The sequence below is a fragment of the Xenopus laevis genome, chromosome 1S, assembly GCF_017654675.1.
Source record: "Xenopus laevis strain J_2021 chromosome 1S, Xenopus_laevis_v10.1, whole genome shotgun sequence".
Taxonomy (NCBI): Eukaryota; Metazoa; Chordata; class Amphibia; order Anura; family Pipidae; genus Xenopus; species Xenopus laevis.
Window position 1 is genome coordinate 35,033,937 of NC_054372.1, and position 20,532 is coordinate 35,054,468.

At 38.0% G+C, this 20,532-nt stretch overlaps 1 protein-coding gene across 7 annotated transcripts in view; it reads right to left on the minus strand.

The window, feature by feature from the left end:
* The window catches only part of LOC108706622 (teneurin-3), a 507,440-nt gene extending 487,277 nt beyond the window's left edge, over positions 1 to 20,163 (minus strand). For all 7 annotated transcript variants that reach the window (XM_041579517.1, XM_041579516.1, XM_041579515.1 and 4 more), the window contains exon 1: positions 19,866 to 20,163. In XM_041579517.1, coding sequence (XP_041435451.1) covers positions 19,866 to 20,097 — 232 coding nt within the window. In that variant the 5' untranslated portion in view covers positions 20,098 to 20,163. The remainder of the gene's footprint in view (positions 1 to 19,865) is intronic.
* Between the last annotated feature and the right edge of the window lie 369 nt (positions 20,164 to 20,532).

Consider the following 20,532-nt stretch of genomic DNA (forward strand, 5'->3'; position numbering starts at 1 on the left):
TTAATACACATTCCAATTGTGAAGTGTAAGGACAGTCTTTAGACAAAGAACATTGCAGTGCTTATTGTTTCTGATTGGCCGTGAACACTCAGCCAGATGAAAGGACAGGCTTGCTTACAGTAACACACAACTCTTTAAAACAATGCAAACCTTTTTTTTCATAAGCAAAAGGACCAAAGCAGTAAAATTTCTATACGACCATTTGAGAACTCGAGTATACTTGAAGAATTACAGTACTTTCGATTGTAAGCTTGTGTCAAAAGGACCCTCTGATTCCTTTGTATACTGTAAAATTTTTACAAGAGCCCTGTTTGTTATCAAAGAGCTACCTAACCTGCAGGCACTATACAAATAAATGATGATGATGATGATGATGATGATACAGATATTTGCACTGAAACTGCATAGAGTACAGGTATCCAGAATGCTCTGGACCTGGGGTTTTCCAGGTAACAGATCTTTCCATAATTTGGATCTTCATACCTTCAGTCTACTAGAAAATCATGTCAACATTAAATAAACCCAATTGGCTGGTTTTGCTTCCAATAAGGATTAATTATATCTTAGTTTGGATCAAGTACAAGGTTCTGTTTTATTAATACAGAGAAAAAGGAAATACTTTTTTAAAAATTTGGATCATTTCGATAAAAAGGGAGTCTATGAAAGACAGCATTCTGTAATTCGGAGCTTTCTGGGTAACGGGTTTCCGGATAATGGATCCCACACCTGTATTCTAACTGTGTAGCTGGGAACGTTGCCGCTCACACTACAGTTTCAGCGAGTTGAGCTGCAATTTATTTTATTCCAAGCATGTAAATCTTTATGTAGATCTACTTATACACTGAGGACAATAAATACATGGAAATATGCAGAGTTAAAAAGATTGAATGCCATGTGTCACAGGAGGTACACAGTCACTGTCCCATTAAGCTAACAATCTAACTACAAGTGGACACAGTTTCTGCTATGAATAATGGTTTGAACATTGACTCTTGAGTGCCAAGCCTAGATACTGTTCTATTGTCGCAAGAATTATTATAATTATTAACATGTATTTTTAGAGCGCCAACATATTTTGCAGCGCTGAATTAGGATCTAAATCATATTGAAGGGGGGTGAGTTAGAGTCCTGCACAGAACCAATTTCTAATACCCAGACCCGACCAAAACCCACAAAGTGAAGGGCTTTGGAGAAAATTCACTAACCTCGGAAAATTCGCCAGCGACGGCTTCGCTCACAGCGCAACACTTTCGCCAGCCATAGATTCACCAGGACAAAGCTAATTCACTAAAATCCAAAGTTGCGTCCAGGGCGCCGAACACTGGTGAAGTTGCACTAGCGTTACTGCGCCAAGTGAAGCGAAGTTGCGCTAGCATTGGCTAATTTGCATACGGCAGGAAGTTAAAGTTGAATGGACGTTTATGTTGCAGCAAATACATTACACTACACAAGCCCGGGAAACCTTATTAAAAGAAAATAGAGTTGTTATATTGCCCTGCACATGTGCCCACTGTATAGTTTATATGCCATATGTAAGGAAATGTAGGGGGGAAGCTGGTTACTTTATCACAAATTAAGCAGATGCTCTTCAAGTGAATGGGCAGCCCGTCCCCGTTTTGCTGCTGTTGCACACCTTCACAGAGGCATCTGCTAGTAGTTGCTGCAGCAGTGTATCAATTTGTCACTGCACTAGGTGTGTAATGTAAATCAATTATGTATGACATGTAAGTGAACAGGTACATAGACTCCATTTTATCATAACAATCCACATTTTTAAAAAATGATTTCCTTTATCTCTGTAATAATAAAACAGTACCTTGTACTTGATTCCAACTAAGATATAATTATTCATTATTGGAAGCAAAACGAGCCTATTCATTTAATGCTCACATAACTTTCTAGTAGAGTTCCTGAGTTCCTGTTCCAGTTCCTGAGAATTCTAGATAACAGGTCCCATACCTGTACTCAGGGTCGGACTGGGCCGGCGGGACACCAGGAAAAAACCCGGTGGGCCCCAGGCTCTTGTGGGCCCTGCCTGCGCTGCTTTTCTTCTTCGCACTTCCACTCAAGCGCACGCGTGCGGTGCAGGGGGGGGGGTCCGGAGGGGGGCCCTGAAACTGCAGCCCCGGTGGGCCCCGGGCCCCCCAGTCCGACCCTGCATGTGCTAGAATATCATGGGGGGGGGGATTTCATATAAGCAAACTGGAACATTGGGATGATTAATGATACTTCACCAATCAACCATTGTCCGACCATCCAGCTATCCCCTCATTAACCCATTAGCACAGGGTACTTCTGATCACACGAAGGAGTGATCTTCTTCCTGCTTCTTTGTGCTGGATGCACATACTGTATGCAGTAAAGTAGAATTTTAAACAAAAAAGCCATCTTTTTCACTTTGCTGCACGTGTCGCCGCAGGATCATTGAAGAATGAAGAAGTGGAAGAAGTAGATTGCTTTGTGGTGCTTGTTCATAAGCACCCCAGTATTCTGCTAAAAGGAGAAGTTGCCAGGGGTATTAGGTAAGTCATTATAATCACTGGGGTGCCTACTATTTGATACCCCCATGATTTCACATTTTCACATTCATTCTCCTTAAAGAAATGTATGTGTTTTTCCGGTGTGTTGCTCATAACGTAAGGAGCAAGGAAAATGCCATTACTATCTGCCCTAACACTGCCTCTAACTGTGGTTTCATTATGATGGGATCCTACTCGGATGGGGCCAAACCAAACCTACTATTATTCCCTGCTCACTACAGAAAACAGTTGCTTCAAACACACTGCCAGGCAGCTTACAGGGGCAAGAGAATCTACAACATCCTGACAGGAGGATCCTGTATGCACATAAAATATAACCAGCAGTCATGGGGGAAGGCAAATTAAGACATAGAAATAATAGAAACATACTTGATGGATGAAAATAAAATCGGATTTTTTTTTTAAACAACTTGACATGAGAAAACAGTACTTTGCAAAGAAAGAGCTATTCACGATACAGAAGGTTAAGCAAGCCCTATGTAGTTGGCAAAGTTGGAAAACACTTGAGGACAGTTGCAGCGTATCATGGAAGACTCCTGCTCAGCTCTAGCAAGCGGCATTGCTTTTGCTCATTGTGCTGGCTTTCAAGGTGTTTTTCCTTTGTAAATGGACTTTTCCAGCTTTCCGAGAACAGAAATGAGATTATGGAAGGCTTCCTTACATTTCATCAGCTTTCTAACTGCATTTCATTCCCATTAAACTGTGGAAAATAGATAAATACAGTGGTGTTTCTGCATCAGTGTTTAAACATGTTAAACCTTGATAAACTCAGAAATCCATAATTTGTCATACGTGATTTTTAAAGGTTAAATAATATTAGCCACATATATAATTGGCAATTTAGCCTGAACATGCTTATGCTGAAATTATTTTCATTTTCAGTCTGGAGTGGAAGTGCTGTGCCGATTCCAATTTATAAGGGCAATCGTGCTGTAGTGAATGGCTTTGGGGACAGCCCTTGGGACTAGGATACAAAGGAATAAAAAGCCAAACTAGATGGTTCTTTTTCTAACAAAAAACATCACCCTTATTAATGTGCTCTGCACCCGTCTGCGACATGCTTATGCAATTCTAAACATTGCAATCTGCCTTAAACTTTTAACCTATTCTCCTACAAGAAAACTGACTTTTCTTCTGTTTGCTTACACAGTCACTTTACTTAAAACAGTTCTGGCAATGGCACATTGATTACATATTTCTGCTTTATAGTTGGACAATGACATAAAAATGATTGTTCTTTTATAAACAATGCTGTTATAGTTACAGTTAATTTAAATGATTTTTAGCAGACTTAAATGGATACTGTCATGGGAAAAATGTTTTTTTCTCCAGTTAATAGTGCTGCTCCAGCAGACTTCTGCACCGAAATCCATTTCTCAAAAGAGCAAACTGTTTTTTTTATATTTCATTTTGAAATCTGACATGGGGCTAGACATATTGTCAGTTTTCCAGCTGCCCCCAGTCATGTGACTTGTGCTCTGATAAACTTTAGTCACTCTTTACTGCTGTACTGCAAGTTGGAGTGATATCAACACCTCCCCCCCCCCAGCAGCCATCAGCAGAACAATGGGAAGGTAACCAGATAGCAGCTCCCTAATACAAGATAACAGCATTCAGTAAAATCCAGGTCCCACTGCGACACATTCAGTAACATTGAGTAGGAGAAACAACAGCCTGCCAGAAAGCAGTTCCATCGTAAAGTGCTGGCTCTTTCTAAAATCACATGACCAGACAAAATGACCTGAGATGGCTGCCTACACTCCAATATTACAACTAAAAAATAAAATACACTTGCTGGTTTAGGAATGCAATTTTATATTGTAGAGTGAATTATTTGCAGTGTAAACAGTGTAATTTAGACATAAAAACAACATCATAACAATCATGACAGAATCTCTTTAAGGTATGGCGATCTAAATAACAAAAATATCCCTTATCTGGAAAACTCCAGGTCTCCTAAGCATTCTGGATTATAGATCCTATACTTGTACTAGATCTTTTTTAATGTTGACACCTAAGTTCAGAATTTCATGGCCTGTATGAATGTGGTTGGTCACAGGCCAGATGTCTTTCTACAGATAATCTAACACCAAACAGAAATGCTTATTACTAATACATATTATGTTTGCTTTGGGAAACCTACCAATCATCTATTATGAGTGACAATGCCCTTTTCAGAAGTATAAATGATATTAAAGCACTCTTCAAGTTCCCTAAACCTATAAGTGTGAGGCCACAGGCAAAGTAATATTTCTAGAGTTCATGAAGCTGGTTTATTACTAATAAATATTTTGTTTACGTGCCACTCATGCATCCCCAGCTGAAATTATGAAAGGATTTCCAGAAATCAAGTCACACTCCCATGACCTGTATCAACATGAAGGGTCACAAGCAGTGTAACGGCCTGCGGATCACAGAACTCCAAACATATATGACTAATAACTATTGTGTTTACTTTGTCCAAAGCAACCCCCTCATCTATTATAGGGTATGACACAACTACAAATGAAAAAAAAATGAAGGTCATTAGAAACCATTTTGAAATCTTGTGACCTGTAAAAAGATATTCCAAACAAAGATTTTTTTTTATTACAAATAAATATTGGGGCCAATTTACTTAGCTCGAGTGAAGGAATAGAATAAAAAAAACTTCGAATTTCGAATGATTTTTTGGGCTACTTCGACCATCGAATTGACGACTTCGAATGGAACGTTTCGAACTAAAAATCGTTCGACTATTCGACCATTTGACCATTTGATATTCGAAGTACTGTCTCTTTAAAAAAAACTTCGACCCCCTACTTCGCTACCTAAAACCTACCGAAGTGCAATGTTAGCCTATGGGGAAGTATTTTTTGGTCGAAGAAAAATCGTTCGATCGATGGATTAAAATCCTTCAAACCGAAAGATTCAAAGTATTTAATCGTTCGACCTAAAGATTTTTCGTTTCATCGTTTCATCGAACTATTGCGGTAAATCCTTCGACTTCTATGTGGAAGTCGAAGGATTTCCATTCGGCAGTCGAATATCGAGGGTTAATTAACCCTCGATATTCGACCCTATGTAAATCTGCCCCATTGTGTTTACTTTTTACTCTATTTTGTATATTAGAATAAATAGTTCTCATGGCTGAAAAACCTAGTGAAATTGGTGAAGGAAGTCTGGAATTGAATTATGAGATACAGTACATTTCCTCTACAATTTATTAATTTCTTCTATGATTCTTTGTTGGTCTGTGCTTAAGATCTGTCCACCTTCCATAGTCCACAAAGTGAATTGTGACACAGATAATATGCATACTACTAACTGACTGCAATTCTACTACACAGTTCTGCACAGTCCTTACGTACACAACTCAACTATCCTGGGAATTTTCTGAAACGTTTAATACCTTTACATTTAGCAGTGGGTCTATTAAACTTTACAGTGATTGCCAACCAGTGACTCTTGCTCACCACCCCCTTGGATGTTGCTCCCTGTGGCCATAAAGAAGGTGCTTATTTTGGAATTTCTAACATGAAGGCAGGCTTTGGTTGCTTAAAGGGATACTGTCATGGGAAAAAAAATTCTCAAAAGAGCAAACAGATTTTTTTATATTCAATTTTGAAATCTGACATGGAGCTAGACATTTTGTAAATTTCCCAGCTGCCCCAAGTCATGTGACTTGTGCTCTGATAAACTTCAATCACTCTTTACTGCTGTACTGCAAGTTGGAGTGATATCACCCCCTCCCTATTCCCCCCAGCAGCCAAACAAAAGAACAATGGGAAGGTAACCAGATAACAGCTCCCTAACACAAGATAACAGCTGCCTGGTAGATCTAAGAACAACATTCAATAGCAAAAACCCATGTCCCACAGAGACACATTCAGTTACATTGAGAAGGAAAAACAGCAGCCTGCCAGAAAGCATTTCTCTCCTAAAGTGCAGGCACAAGTCACATGACCAGGGGCAGCTGGGAAATTGACAAAATGTCTAGCCCCATGTCAGATTTCAAAATTGAAAATAAAAAAATCTGTTTGCTCTTTTGAGAAATGGATTTCAGTGCAGAATTCTGCTGGAGCAGCACTATTAACTGATTCATTTTGAAAAATTTTTTACCATGACAGTATCCCTTTAATATCCAGGGTGAACTGCCAAACCAAGTCTCCAATAGGCTGCCAGTCCACATAGGGGCTACTAAATAGTCAATCACAGCCCTTATTTGGTATCCCCTGGGACTTTTTCATGCTTGTGTTGCTCCCCAACTCTTTTTACATTTGAATGTGGCTCACAGGGACAAAAAAAGTTTGGGAACCTCTGCTTTAAATTTTTCCTGGCCTTCGCTGCATGTATTTATTGGGAGTATGTAATATGTTTCTTCAAACACGTTTGTGAATGTTAGCAACCAAGATTTTTATTGTTTGTGTCCTTTTTGAACTGATTTGAGACCTCAGTGACTTCCTCGCAAAGTATGAAACAAATGGCTTTTGCAATCATGCGCAGGGTATGTAAGAAAAATTTGAAATCGCAAATCGTTTTTTGCGACAAAATAATTAACGAAACTCCAGAGCCGGTATTAACGCTTTTGCTTCGATATAACCAGTAATGTAATATTCGTCAGCGAAGGAATTTACATTGCGAGCAGCCCTAAACATTTGAAAAATCCCCATTTTATACAATGCTTGCAATTTTAATTACATTCCCTCTTATGTGTCTGAGTTTCTGTGGGAAAGTGCAAATCATAATTCCCAGCCTCAAAATGTAAAAATTTTCTCCACCCTTATATCAGCTCTTCACTGGCTCTACAGCCAAAACTAAAATGATACTCTTTACACAGGAGCCATGTCTCGGGGGTGAAACACTGATCTGATCTCTGCTTTCAGATCTCTACTCTATCTCCTGTGGATATTTATGAAGAATGGGCATGGAAATAGGTTTTTCCAACAGGTTGAATTTCAAAGTGTAAAGCTATAAAAGCTTTTTAATTTGATGGTGTTCTAGTTCACAATAAAGCTTACAGCAGCAGTATATGTGCTCCATCCTAACTGATATCTGTTTCTTTTCTACTTCCCAGCTAATTTTCTTCCAAATATCCCCAATGAAGACTTTTCTGAAAATGATACCCATACAGTCATGCCTCAGCAAATTCCCCAATTACTTCAAAATGAGAAAATAAATCAGAGAGCAGGGGATTGCTTATTTAAAGCATTAAAAGATTTGTTAAATACGAAGCATCACCAAAAAATGTTTATTTTGAAACCTAATAAAAGGAAATGGTGCCCTTGCTTTCTAGACATTTATGGATTAGCATTTGAAATCAACAACAATTTAAAACCAGGGAGGCTTACATCTGATATGGTATGCGGTATTCAAAAAACGTCAAGGTCGTATTTGTGAATAGAAATAGCTTTTAGAGACATTACTGCACAGGTATTTTATGTGGAGCAAGCAGATGTAAATATTTGAATTCAGGTTCAGTACAGACCTACTATGGTTTGTCATTTATACTGGAGCTTATTCAGAGGAAAAACTTCTTCTAAAGACATCATGTCAAATAATAAAAAGGTCTGGTGTTCTGTAGTGCCGTCGTGGTAAAAAGACCTTGAAAAAGATTTAGTGGATGAGAGGCTATCAGAGAAAGCATAAAATACTTTAATGCAATGTTGTTCTATGCTTTTATGTTTTTCGTTTTGTTGTGAATATTTCTATATATGAATCATGTGCTGTTCATTATATATATATATATATATATATATATATATATATATATACACACACACACACACAAAGAAAATGTTCGGTAGCTTTCTCATTTCCCTTGTTCTGATCCATGAAAGACAACTGGGGCTCATTAACTATGACCCAAGATGCATTTTCTTGAGCATTAAGGGAGGAACTCCATGGTGTGCCTTGAGCCGACAAGTTGCCATGCGAAACGCATGCAACGTGTCAAATGTCCTGAAAATAACAGGAACTATAGGAGAAATCGCAGGTAAGAACAACATTTATCCAACAGTCTGATCAAAACGCAGTTATCTCCAGAACATCCGACAAGTTGCATGCGTTTCATCGCATGGCGACATGTCGGCTCGAGCCGCACCATGGAGTTACTCCCCAAGAGGTTCCAGGTGCAGAGTGTAGCTCCAGTGTGTGCAACGCAGCCCTATCTTTACCACCTGCCAAATGATAAGCACATTGATTAATTGCCACCTGTGCCCACCATTGCTCCCTAACCTGTGTGTCTGAATGATGTGCACGTTAGAGGACGGGTAGGGCCCATGTCAAGTTGCCTTCCCCATCTTCTCATTAATACAGTGCAGCAAATTGCACGGGGAAGTGCAGAGATATGAATATTCTGAGACATGCAGAGTAGGGTGCAAAGTGCAAGAAAAATGGATTATGTCAATTTTTTGCACTTTTTATCCTACCCAAAACTGAATGAAACCCACGTAGAAATTAAAGCTAGAATTAGTGTGGGCAACAGATGCTACTTCATCTTTCATCACTCGTTGGTGTTGCAGCTCCTGACATGGGAAACTAAGAGTTTGCTCTACAAGGCCCCTGGTCAGTGAGGCCTGGATGATGACAGCATGGGAGGAGCACATGCTCAACACCTAGGAGCATTAAGTGCTGAGGAGGATACATGGCCTTATACAGGTTCAGGAAGAGTGGCGAATCTGTGCCAACGCAGAGCTGTACAATAAAATAAAATGTACATAACCTCCATCATCACGAGTGGAAACCTCCATTGGGCTTGCCACCTGGAACCTATGGGAAAGAAGTGAGCCCTGAGAAAGGTCTACTGTCAAAAGCTTTAGGGACAGGGACACCCAAGAAAGCAATGACTGAACGAGGTAGACGATGATTTAAGAACCAAGGGCATACGTAATTGCCCTCTGTATTTGATAGATGGGGAAGAGAGAAGAGGTGTTGTGGAGGAGGCCAGGGCTCTGTAAGGGCCATATAGGGTTACAAAGTAAGGTAAGGTACCCTGCTCTGCCCTTAGTAAATGACTTGTATCTATCAACTGATCATTCTGTCTGTCTATTAGTTTGTCTAAGCTGTGTATCTGCCTGTGTATAAATATAGAGACTGTTAATAGAGATTGCAAAGTTCATTTTTGTCGGTGTGATCCAAAGGGATAGTCTGCCAGAAGAGCCCACGGTACATCAATAAATGACTTAAAAGATTTTGTAACTAATTGCTTGATTTGGCAAGGCGGTTTGCAAGTTCATAAGCTTTAAGCGATATTGTTCTGGATGGATTTTACAAAGAAAACAATTAACATCAAACAATATCCATACAACTAGGTTTACACTGTGACACAGTGGTTCTTTATGCAGCAAGTTGACTGAGGATTCTGGACATTCTATATAACAACGCTGGAGCACTGGGACCTTGAAAAAAATGGTGGAAGAAATGTTTTAAGGATTTAAGAATATTTTCTTTTTTTGCAGCAAGGCATTTTAATAATTTCTGCAGGAAACATGGCAGACTATTGGCCACCATCAGCACATATGGAAGAAAGCCAAGACCTAACTGGACCACCTTTTTTCCCTTGTGGCACTGACTGCTATTAGGACTTCTGAATAAATATCGAAACAGAAAAATATCGAAATGCTTTACAGCACTGTAACAGCTCCAAAATCACAGAGTAAAATGCTGTTAACACAAAATGTTATAGTCAATTATAGACTGATTCCTTACTCAGGTAAAGTCTTTCTGTGCAGAGAATAGAAACTCTTGACTGCTGCTCTGCTGATTAAAGTGCCTATGCTTCATGAAGCAGGTTGCTGTCTTCCTTTAATTATCCTTAAACAACTTCATCTACCGCATGACAGCGATATGAAATCTTTACATTGCAGTCTCTTTTGTCCTCCTGTCTGGCTTTGGGTCTTATTATTTCCTTTTTTATCTCTAAAGAGATGCTCTGCTTTTAATACGTCTAAAAGTCTCATTGACTAGGTACTTAAATTCTTGTTAAAAACAATACTTTGAAATACAGGCCTTGTTTGGTCTCTTTGTAATCTGCTGTGGCTGCGAGTGCATATAAGCTTGCAGATCAGCATTATTAAAGACACAGGTACAGCACATAAAATCCCATTATTTTTGATACTCCCAGCTTTTCTAACAAGCATGTAGTTTTAATTCAGTTTTCTTGGAATTTAAGAAATACTGTACAACTATCATTAAAACAATGATACAAAAATACCTAGAGCTGTGCCCATGGGTTTAGCAGAAACTGAAAAGAAAATGTTCCCTTGCCAGTAGGTGCAATAATGTTCCTTTGTGCAATACTGTATGTAGACACAGTATGAAGCAAGTGTGCAGTAGGTTTGGTGGTTGCAGTCATTAATGGTTTATTATAGTTGATTGGGAAGACTTGCTGTGCTTTGTGCTAAATGTAATTTAGTGGTGTGAATTATTTTTTGTGGTTTTGTTTATGGCTCAGTGTGGGCGGGAGAAGGTCTAGCCCCATCCAGCTGCAGGGATACAGAGCTCTGGGGTAGCTAAATACCTAAGTGGAAGTCAGGGAAGAGAGTTCCCATGAATAAGGGCGAGTGGTACAGTAGAACTAATACTCAAGGAGGCTGAAGTTCCGTTGAGAAAAATACAGAATTAAGGTGGCCATAGACACTCACACACATTTAAGCGCTGGATTGGGCTCCTTCAGACCGAGTCAGCAGTTTATCTGCAGGTTTCAAAATCCCGTTGGATGAAGAACACATTACACATTAATGAGGTCCACTTCTCACGTGTTCTCTGTAGGCTGCAATGGCGCTAGGGCTAAAGGCTGCTCCATTTGGACCAGAATATGAACCGTTGTCAACCATTATCAGACAAAATAGCATTAGCAATATTTTTTTTTCTAAATTACTGTCTTTTTCTAAGTTTTTTTAACAGAACAACCTGCAGCAAGTGGAACCTACAATACTTGCATTCTCAATATCCAGTGGAAGCCAGTGAGAAACAATAACACAGAAACTGTTCATTTAATGACATAAATACAAATCCACTACAACACAATATTTGTTTCTCTACAATGTATATCTACAGCCCAGGAATCAGCAGCACTCTACCTGCTAATTAAACGTAGAGCAACACATATCCTGAATAAAGATAGCAAGGGAAGTGTGCCCTTTTATAAAGTAATGTCAGCATTAACTAACAAGGATTACTAGTTATCCCTTTTAAAGGAACAGTTCAGTGTAAAAATAAAAACTGGGTAAATAGATAGGCTGTGCAAAATAAAAAATGTTTCTAATATAGTTATTTAGCAAAAAATGTAATGTATAAAGGCTGGAGTGACTGGATGTCTAACATAATAGCCAGAACACTACTTCCTGCTTTTCAGCTCTATAACTCTGAGTTAGTCACTGACTTGAAGGGAGGCACATGGGACATATCTGATCAGCGAGTTTGTAATTGATCCTCAGCATTCAGCTCAGATTCAAAAGCAACAGATATGACCCATGTGCCCCCCCTGGGAACCAATCAGTGGAAACCAAGAGAGCTGCAAAGCAGGAAGTAGTGTTCTGGCTATTATGTTACACATCCAGTCACTGCAGCATTTATACATTACATTTTTGCCTAACTAACTATATTAGAAACATTTTTTTTATTTTGCACAGCCTATTTATTATTTTTATACTGAACAATTCCTTTAAGCAATATACTCCAGTTCATCACTCAAGCCCATTTTGAGAAGAACCTGCACAGCAGTCAGGCTGAATATCTGGGGCATTTATAAACCTCAGCCGCCACTCATGAGTTCTGTAGACCTAAAGGAACAGTAACAGCATAATATAAAAAGTAGTGAAAATATAATTTAGTGTTGCCCTGCACTGGTAAATCTGGAGTGTTTGCTTCAGAAACAATTATAGTTTATATAAACAAGCTGATATGTAGCCATGGGGGCCACCATTCAAGCACAGGAAACACAGTAGATAACAGATAAACTCTGTAGAATCCCATTGTATACAACACAGCTTATCTTTTATCTGTAACCTGCACCTTTTCTCCTTTTCCAACATTGAATGGCTGCCCACATGGCTACACAGCAGTTTGTTGAAATAAACTGTAGTAGAGTTTATGAAGCTTACACACACTTGTACCAGTGCAGGACAACAGTAAATTATATATTAATTACTTTAAAACACTTTCATTCTTCCTTTAATTGTATGGCATTATGATATTGCTACAAGCATGGGATCAGTTACCTGTAAACCCATTATCCAGAAAGATCCAAATTATGGGAAGGTAATCTTCCATAGACTCCACTCAACAATTCTAATATTTTTTTCTTTAATAATACAAATACATTAATACAGTACATTGTACTTGATCTGAACTATGTTATAATAAATCCTTATTAGAAACATAACAATCCTGTTTGGTTTCTTTAATGCTTAAAATATATTTTAGTAGACAAAGCATGAAATCCAAAATCCCTTATCCAGAAGACACCAGGTCCCGAGCTTTCTGGATAACAGGTCCCATACCTGCATACATCATCTGGTCTATAAACATATTTCCTATGGTGATCTGATTATCTATAAATAAAAAACCCTGTTCAGGAGCTGGGAACTGTAATTTTGCAGCAACTGATTCCAAAGTATGACTTCTCTATGCATATAATGCTAGGCTTGCCACCAGTCTGGATTTCACCCAGACATCCTGGTATTTGGAAGGGCTGTCTGGGTGAAACCTTCCTGTGCAGATTTCCAAATTAGAAAATCTGTACAGGACATTGGAAATAAAGACATGGTGATCAGCCAATGGATGATTGCCACGTCATCAGTCCCTCCCCCAATGTCACCATTCCTGCCCCCCTACCCGTTTTCCGGCCCCAGAAAAGGTGGCAACCCTAAATAATGCCCTGATGTCATCATGCAGGCTCACATTAGCATATATTTCAGGGACTTGCAGAAGAAAAGTGATAAGGGAATCTCATGACTTCTAAGTTTATTCGTTTAGTAACTAAATTGCTTATTTTGGACTGCTATACTTTTGTCACCAAGCACATAATGCCCTGTATAGCAGAGTGGATACAGTATCTGAGTGCCTCTGCACATAAATAGAAGTCTAATAAACGTTAGGTGTGTAGTTCACCCTACATGGACATGTCTTCTTTTATTTACTTATATATATATTTACTTTATATATATTTACTTTATATATATATATATATATATATATATATATATATATATATATATATATCCTCATAATTAACCCCTTTATTTAAGGGAAAATACATGAATGATAAACATGCCTCATAATTAGGGTACATTTCCTTTTAATTAGGATTCCAACATCTTCTAAGCCTCTGCATTCTTATATACTTAAATACTTAAATCTAGAAAGCACTGGATATTTTATAGAAATATTAGGGACATTGCCTGGGGAGCTTGAGCTGAAATTTGGCCACAAACTATAACAAAGAGTGGAGTAAAAAGCAATGGATTCTAGAAAAGCTCCCAAACTATTGATCATTTTGCCAGAGCCTCTCACAGTCTAGTGAGTTTGGAATGCAAATGAACACCTTACAAAAGCCAATGAATTATTATGTTTCTCGAAAGGAATCCTCCGTTTTGATAATATGATACCCAAAGATTCTCTTTTTTTCAGAAGTTTCCCACCAGATGCAATTAGGGAAACTACAAATACACGTATACATAGATCTGATTGGATCTCAGGAATTCCCGTTCTACTTGACAACTTGATTATATTAAGAAAATAAATGAGAGGTAATGTGAGACATATGTATCCAAATAAATACCACTTCCACTCTCATTTTCATATTGTTGTTTAAATGACTACCATGTGGAGAAGTATTGAGACTGTTGTTTATATAAGTAGTGCCAAGGTAATACATCAACTAGTGAGAATGGATACAGGGAAGAAAATGATATTTTATGTGGCCGAGGCATTATTTTCTTGACCAGGAGCCGAGACAATTTCCTCTTTGTGTGCCAGGCATGACGAGCAGTGCACAGATGGGTGTTAGTAGTTAAATGGAGAGAGCCCTGCTTATTTTGTTGAGTCCCGACGGTACAGCAATGGATTTGCAATATGGTTATCAGAGCACACACAGATCTGACTATGTTTCAAACTTCTCGCCCAACTCTTCTGAGAAAGGAAAATGTCTTTATTCAACAATTAATATGCACTTAATGAAAGTCTACCTTAATTTCCATAGTAACACCATTTTCTAGTTTCACTTTTTTGCTGTGTGTGAAAAAGTACTGTAAATAGGAAAGGGTCTACCTTATCTTTAAGCATGAGCACATGCATTGATTACTCCCAAGCCTCATATAAAAGTTCTCACAGGGCAGCATCAAGGCATTAAATTAACCCAACTATCCACCCTGGAAACTCCTGAGCAATTGGCACAATGTTTATCATGGATATTCAAAGAACGCAATATATTAATAAATGGTATCCAGCGCCCATGAAATATTTGCCAATATTCAAAGGAGTGAATGGGCCACATGCCATGCCAGCGACCAGATGCAGCTGCACTCTAATGTAGGTAAGCAGGTAAGCCTCATTTTGCACTTCTAATAACTGGGACCACTACCCAAGGAGATACTGAATTGCACTCTAAAAAGCAGGAGAGTATGAACCCCCTCTCACCCCTCAAACAAACCTTTCCAAACCTGGTTAGAATTATATGTATCATTCTGATTCCATGGACCCTGTACATTGACCTCACTGGAAGTATCTTAACATTGGGTTCCTCTCACTCTTCTACATTACTGTTATAAGTGATGGCAAAGTCTATTCTGAAATTACATTTTGCAAACAACATACTGACTTTGTGATTTGGATATTTTTCGTCTCCAAGGATACATCTGGATAAACTTAGCTACCCTTTAATTATGGCTAAAAACAGTCCATGCTCTGCAGAACTCTCTATATAATAACACTAATATGAATGTAACAGGGGCGTAACTACAGAGGAAGCAGACCCCCTCCAGGGGGGCCCAGGAGGTACAGGGTACATGAGGTTCTCATTGATGAGCAATTTGAACATATATTGGTAAAACAGGACAAACACTGGATATGTTGGGGGCCCAGCAACATCTAGTTACGCCACTGGAAGTAAATCAGTAACTCAGTGGAAATCCACTGGCATATATTGCATTTGTATACATTGCTTTGATGAGTATATACATATATAGAGAGAGAGAGAGAGAGAGAGAGAGAGAGAGAGAGAGAGAGAGAGAGAGAGAGAGAGAGAGAGAGAGAGGGAGAGGGAGAGAGAGAGAGAGAGAGAGAGAGAGAGAGAGAGAGAGAGAGAGAGAGAGGGAGAGAGAGAGAGAGGGGGTAGATGTTGAAATGTTACAGGTAAATAAGCAATAAATTCTGCATGTTTGGATTCTTCTGGTGTGTGTGCCAGGTTTAGCTATTGCTCTTGATGCAGGCGCATACTGTATGCAAAGAGAGAAACTGATTTGATCAAGATTCTCTCTCTATACAGGTATGTGTGTGTATATATACAATATATAGTGAATAATGTACCTCCTTTTTTAAAATATTAGGAAGAAAAATATTATAAGAACCATAAACACAGAAGGCCATTTTTTTTTACATCTCATGGGCTGGTGGCTCATATTTTATAAAAGGAGTTTATATAAAACACAAGATTCAATGCGTCATCTGACACACATTAATCACTTTGCACTGTTTATAACTGATGACATCATTTAGTACCATTAATATGGAAATAGTTTACATTATATTCATAGCTCGTGTGCATTATATACAGGTAATTGTATACAGGTATGGGACCTGTTATTCAGAATGCTTGGGACCTGGGTTTTTTTCCGTAATTTAGATCTCCATACCTTAAGTCTACTAAAAAAATAATTTAACCATAAAATAGAACTGTTTTGCCTCCAATAAGGATTACTTTTATTTTCGTTTGGATCAAGTACAAGGCATTGTTTTATCATTACAGATAACAAGGACATCCTTTTTAAAAATTTGAATTATGTAATTAAAAGGGAGTCTCTGGGAGATGGCATTCCTGTAATTCAGAGATTTCTGGATAATGGATATCCAGATAACTGATCCCATATTTGTATATACACTAGGGATCCACCGAATCCAGGATTCGGGATTCAGCCTTTTTCAGCAGGATTTGGATTCGGCCGAATCCTTGTGCCTGCCTGAACTGAATCTGAATCCTTATTTGCATATGTAAATTAGGGGTGGGTAGGGAAATCACGTGACTTTTTGTCACAAAATAAGAATTTTTTAAATTTTTTCCTTCCCTTGCCCTAATTTGCATATTCAAATTAGGATTACGATTCGGTTCGTTATTCGGCCGAATCTTTCACCAAGGATTCGGCCGAATCCCAAATAGTGGATTCGGTGCATCCCTAATATCTACACACACACATATACATTCACAAATATAATAATAAGAACTCCATGCTAGTGATGGGTGATTTTGTAGTGTTTCGCTTAGTCTAAAAGTTTGCAAATTTACTGCGAAATTCGTGAAACGGCAAAAAGTTTGCGAAGCCCAGTCAATGGGTGTCAAAATAGTTTTGACACAAGCAACAAGTTTTATACGCATGACTATTTGGTCCAAATGCATTTAAGTCAATGACAATCTTTATGTGCTCGACTATCTTGATGCGCATCAAATTTTTTTTTTTTGATGTGCCGGATTTTTCGCTGCTGTATTGTCGCAGCAGTTTCACAAATTAATTTGCTTGCGGCGAAATGTGGAAATTTGCCGCAAATTCTTGCCTGGCGAATTTATTCGCCCATCACTATGTTCTTTGTCAATCCCAACAATTTTCATTCTTCTAACACACATAATCTTTCATTTGACTCTCCGGTACTTAATAAATCAGCATTTTTTAATGATTTTCATTACCCTTCCAAATTTCTGATTCAGCCACAATTTTATATCACATTCCTGTAATTTGCCATGTTAACTGCCATAGTGTTTCTCTTTGCTAAGGTTATTTATCAGTTATGCCTGTAAAAAAGTGAAACTCATTCAAAATTAATTTTCCTTGAACACTGTAAGACAACCCCAGTAACAAATATTGTGGCTGCAGATAAGGCCCATCAGCCTCCTTAGGTAAAACACTTACCTACTGGTTTAATATAGATAGATTTATATGACTAACCGGAAAAATCCTGAATTATCATGTCAGGGTAAACTATCTCTCAAAACAGCCCTATCTTTTAGCTTATAGTAAATATCACATTAGAAAGTATAATTTCCCTTAGGCAATATTTCTGCTAAATATTCCAAATTTCCACAGAGTTTGTCCCAATGAAATGTTATCCTCGGTTATATCCTATAATTTAAATGGCAGAAAACGATTTAATTTACCCAACCACAATTCAGAACCGATTGCTGTAACATTCCATGTTTTCATAAAACTGCACACTTTGAAACTATTTTCTTTTCCTTGTTCAATTCCACCTTTAGATCCTGTTAAGGTGCAAAACCCTGCACTGATGTAAACAGAAGGGTTCATTTATGATCTCAGACCACTATTTTAAATTATTTTAAGAAATAAATGTAAGCCATTAAAAGAACTAGGAGATTGGTCATAGCTGGCTCTCTGTAGTCGCCACTTTTTAGTAGAGTTGTTTTATTAACACAGCTGGTGATTCTATTCAAATAACTAGACAACTCCCAGAAGTCAGTTGACTTGAAGCTGGGCTTCCTGCTTGATTCATGTTTGTAGCCATGATGCATTTCGCTATGCCATGCTACAGTTTGTTTTCATTAGTTATAGTAGGACACATGGACCAAACAAATGTTTATTCTAAAAAAAAGTCTTGCTCTGAACATCAGGGTGGTCTGACTCCAGGCAGCAAGGTCCTTGAAAGGCCAAGATTTAAACACATCACTTTTTGAATTCAGGTGAAGTCTAGGGCTAGAATATACACAGGGAAGGAAAGACCATGGCCCAAAAAAATAAATTGGATGACGTAAGTTAGATAATCAAAACAACAAATGACATTTATGAGTACGGCTGCTCCAAAATGGATGCAGATTTGTGCACTTTGATGTTATTCATTTAAAGGGGTGAATTGCATTTCAATTAACCTTTAGTATATTATAGAATGGCTAATTCTAACAATTCAATTAGCCCTCATTTTTACTTTTTTATAGTTTTTTTTAAAATATTTGCCTTCTTCTTCTGACTCTTTCCAGCTTTCAAATGGGGGTCAGTGACCCCCATCTAAAAACAAAAGCTCTGCAAGGCTACGCATGTATCGTTATTGCTACTTTTTATTACTCCTATTTCTATTCACGCCCGCTTCTTATCATATTCCAGTCTCCAGGGTTTCCCACATATGGAACATAAACTATACAGTGGGCTCATGTGTAGGGAATTATAACAATTTTATTTTATTTATTAAGATTCCCTGGACTTGTGTAATGTAATGTATTTGCTGCAACATATACGTCCATGTAACTTTATCATTTCCCGCCGTATGCAAATTAGGCAACGCTAGCGCATCTTCGATTTGATTGCCGAAATAACGCTAGCGAAAATTTGGCACCCTGGACGCAGTTTCGCACTTTAGTGAAATAGCGATGTCCTTGCGATGGCTGCGAAGCCGTCACTGGCGAATTTTCGCCCCATAGTAACCAGAATATCATTATTCATATAAACAGCAGTGCCTTTTAAAGATTAGAATTAAACACAAATAAGTATTATTTCTCCTGTAACGTCTACCATAGTGGTGTCTTTATTTTAACCACCATGGTTAAAACTTCAAATTCATTTTAACTGAAAAAAAAAATGGTATAGTTGCCAGTTGGCACAAGAACCGTGTCAATGAATTGCAATTCCAGTAAATTCTGCTAGGTGGGACTGATGTTTCAGCAGGTCAGCACAATTTGATTTTTCTCACTGCACGTTTGGAGGAAACTCTCTTTCTGATTTGTTTACAACCATCCTCACTAGCAATACACAGACTGTTAACAGCAAAAACATGGTGTGCTTTTAGCAATGAAAGAAAAATGGATGCAGGTCAAATATTTTTTTTTATATACTACATATATACATGCTCGACCTTGTTTGGGACCACGTGTCAAAGCTTTTCTGCATGCACACGCATTTGTATGCCAATTATGCCTTTTTTTATTTGAGAATTAAAATATCATTTGGCTTTAGAATAGAGACAGAAAAGGTGAGATTGTGTGATACTTATTTCCCTTTATTTCTAATGGGAAGAGTTTCTGAAGTATGAAAGGTGTTTGACACCACTGAAAAAAAACAACTGCCAGGTGGGTCTTTAAGCGATAAAACTGACAGCCTCCTATAGGCGCTTTTTGTACAGATGACTTACCTTGTCTTGTATATTCATCTGCTTCTCGGTGAACCAGATCTTTTACACGGTTTCCGTACAGAAGCCTGGAGGAATCATGATCAAAAGCCTTCAGGGTTTCACTTGAGCTGTAGGATTTTTGTGTAGGCACTCTACACTCATCATTGTCCACCGAAGAATTAATGTAGCGCCTTTCTTTGTCTCTGCGGCTCTTTGTCAAGGAGCAGTAGGGCCTTCGCTCTTTTACATCCATGCTAAGATCATTCTGTGCCCACAACGGTCCAGCTTACTTAAAAAAAAATCCCCTCTCACGCTTGATTTACCTAAAAAAAAAGAAAAAAAACACAAAAGTAAATCAGAATTTAATTGTAATTTTGCAACAGAACTGTGTCTATGGTTACTTGTGAAAAATGTCTGTACAATGGCATTCTAGAATATAAAAAAAAGCAAATGAAAGTATATAAAACAGAAAGACAAAGAATATTTAATAATAAAATCTGTCAGAAAATACTTTCTAAAATAAATAAAAAAGATAACCAAATACTCAGTACAGAAAAGCAAGACTGTTCCATGTGAACTTCTGTGGATGGCAACAAAATAAAATATATTATTATTATTATTATCTGTAAAATTCTACTCATTTATGAGCCACAGTTTGCTTTACAGAAATGATATCACCCAATACTTT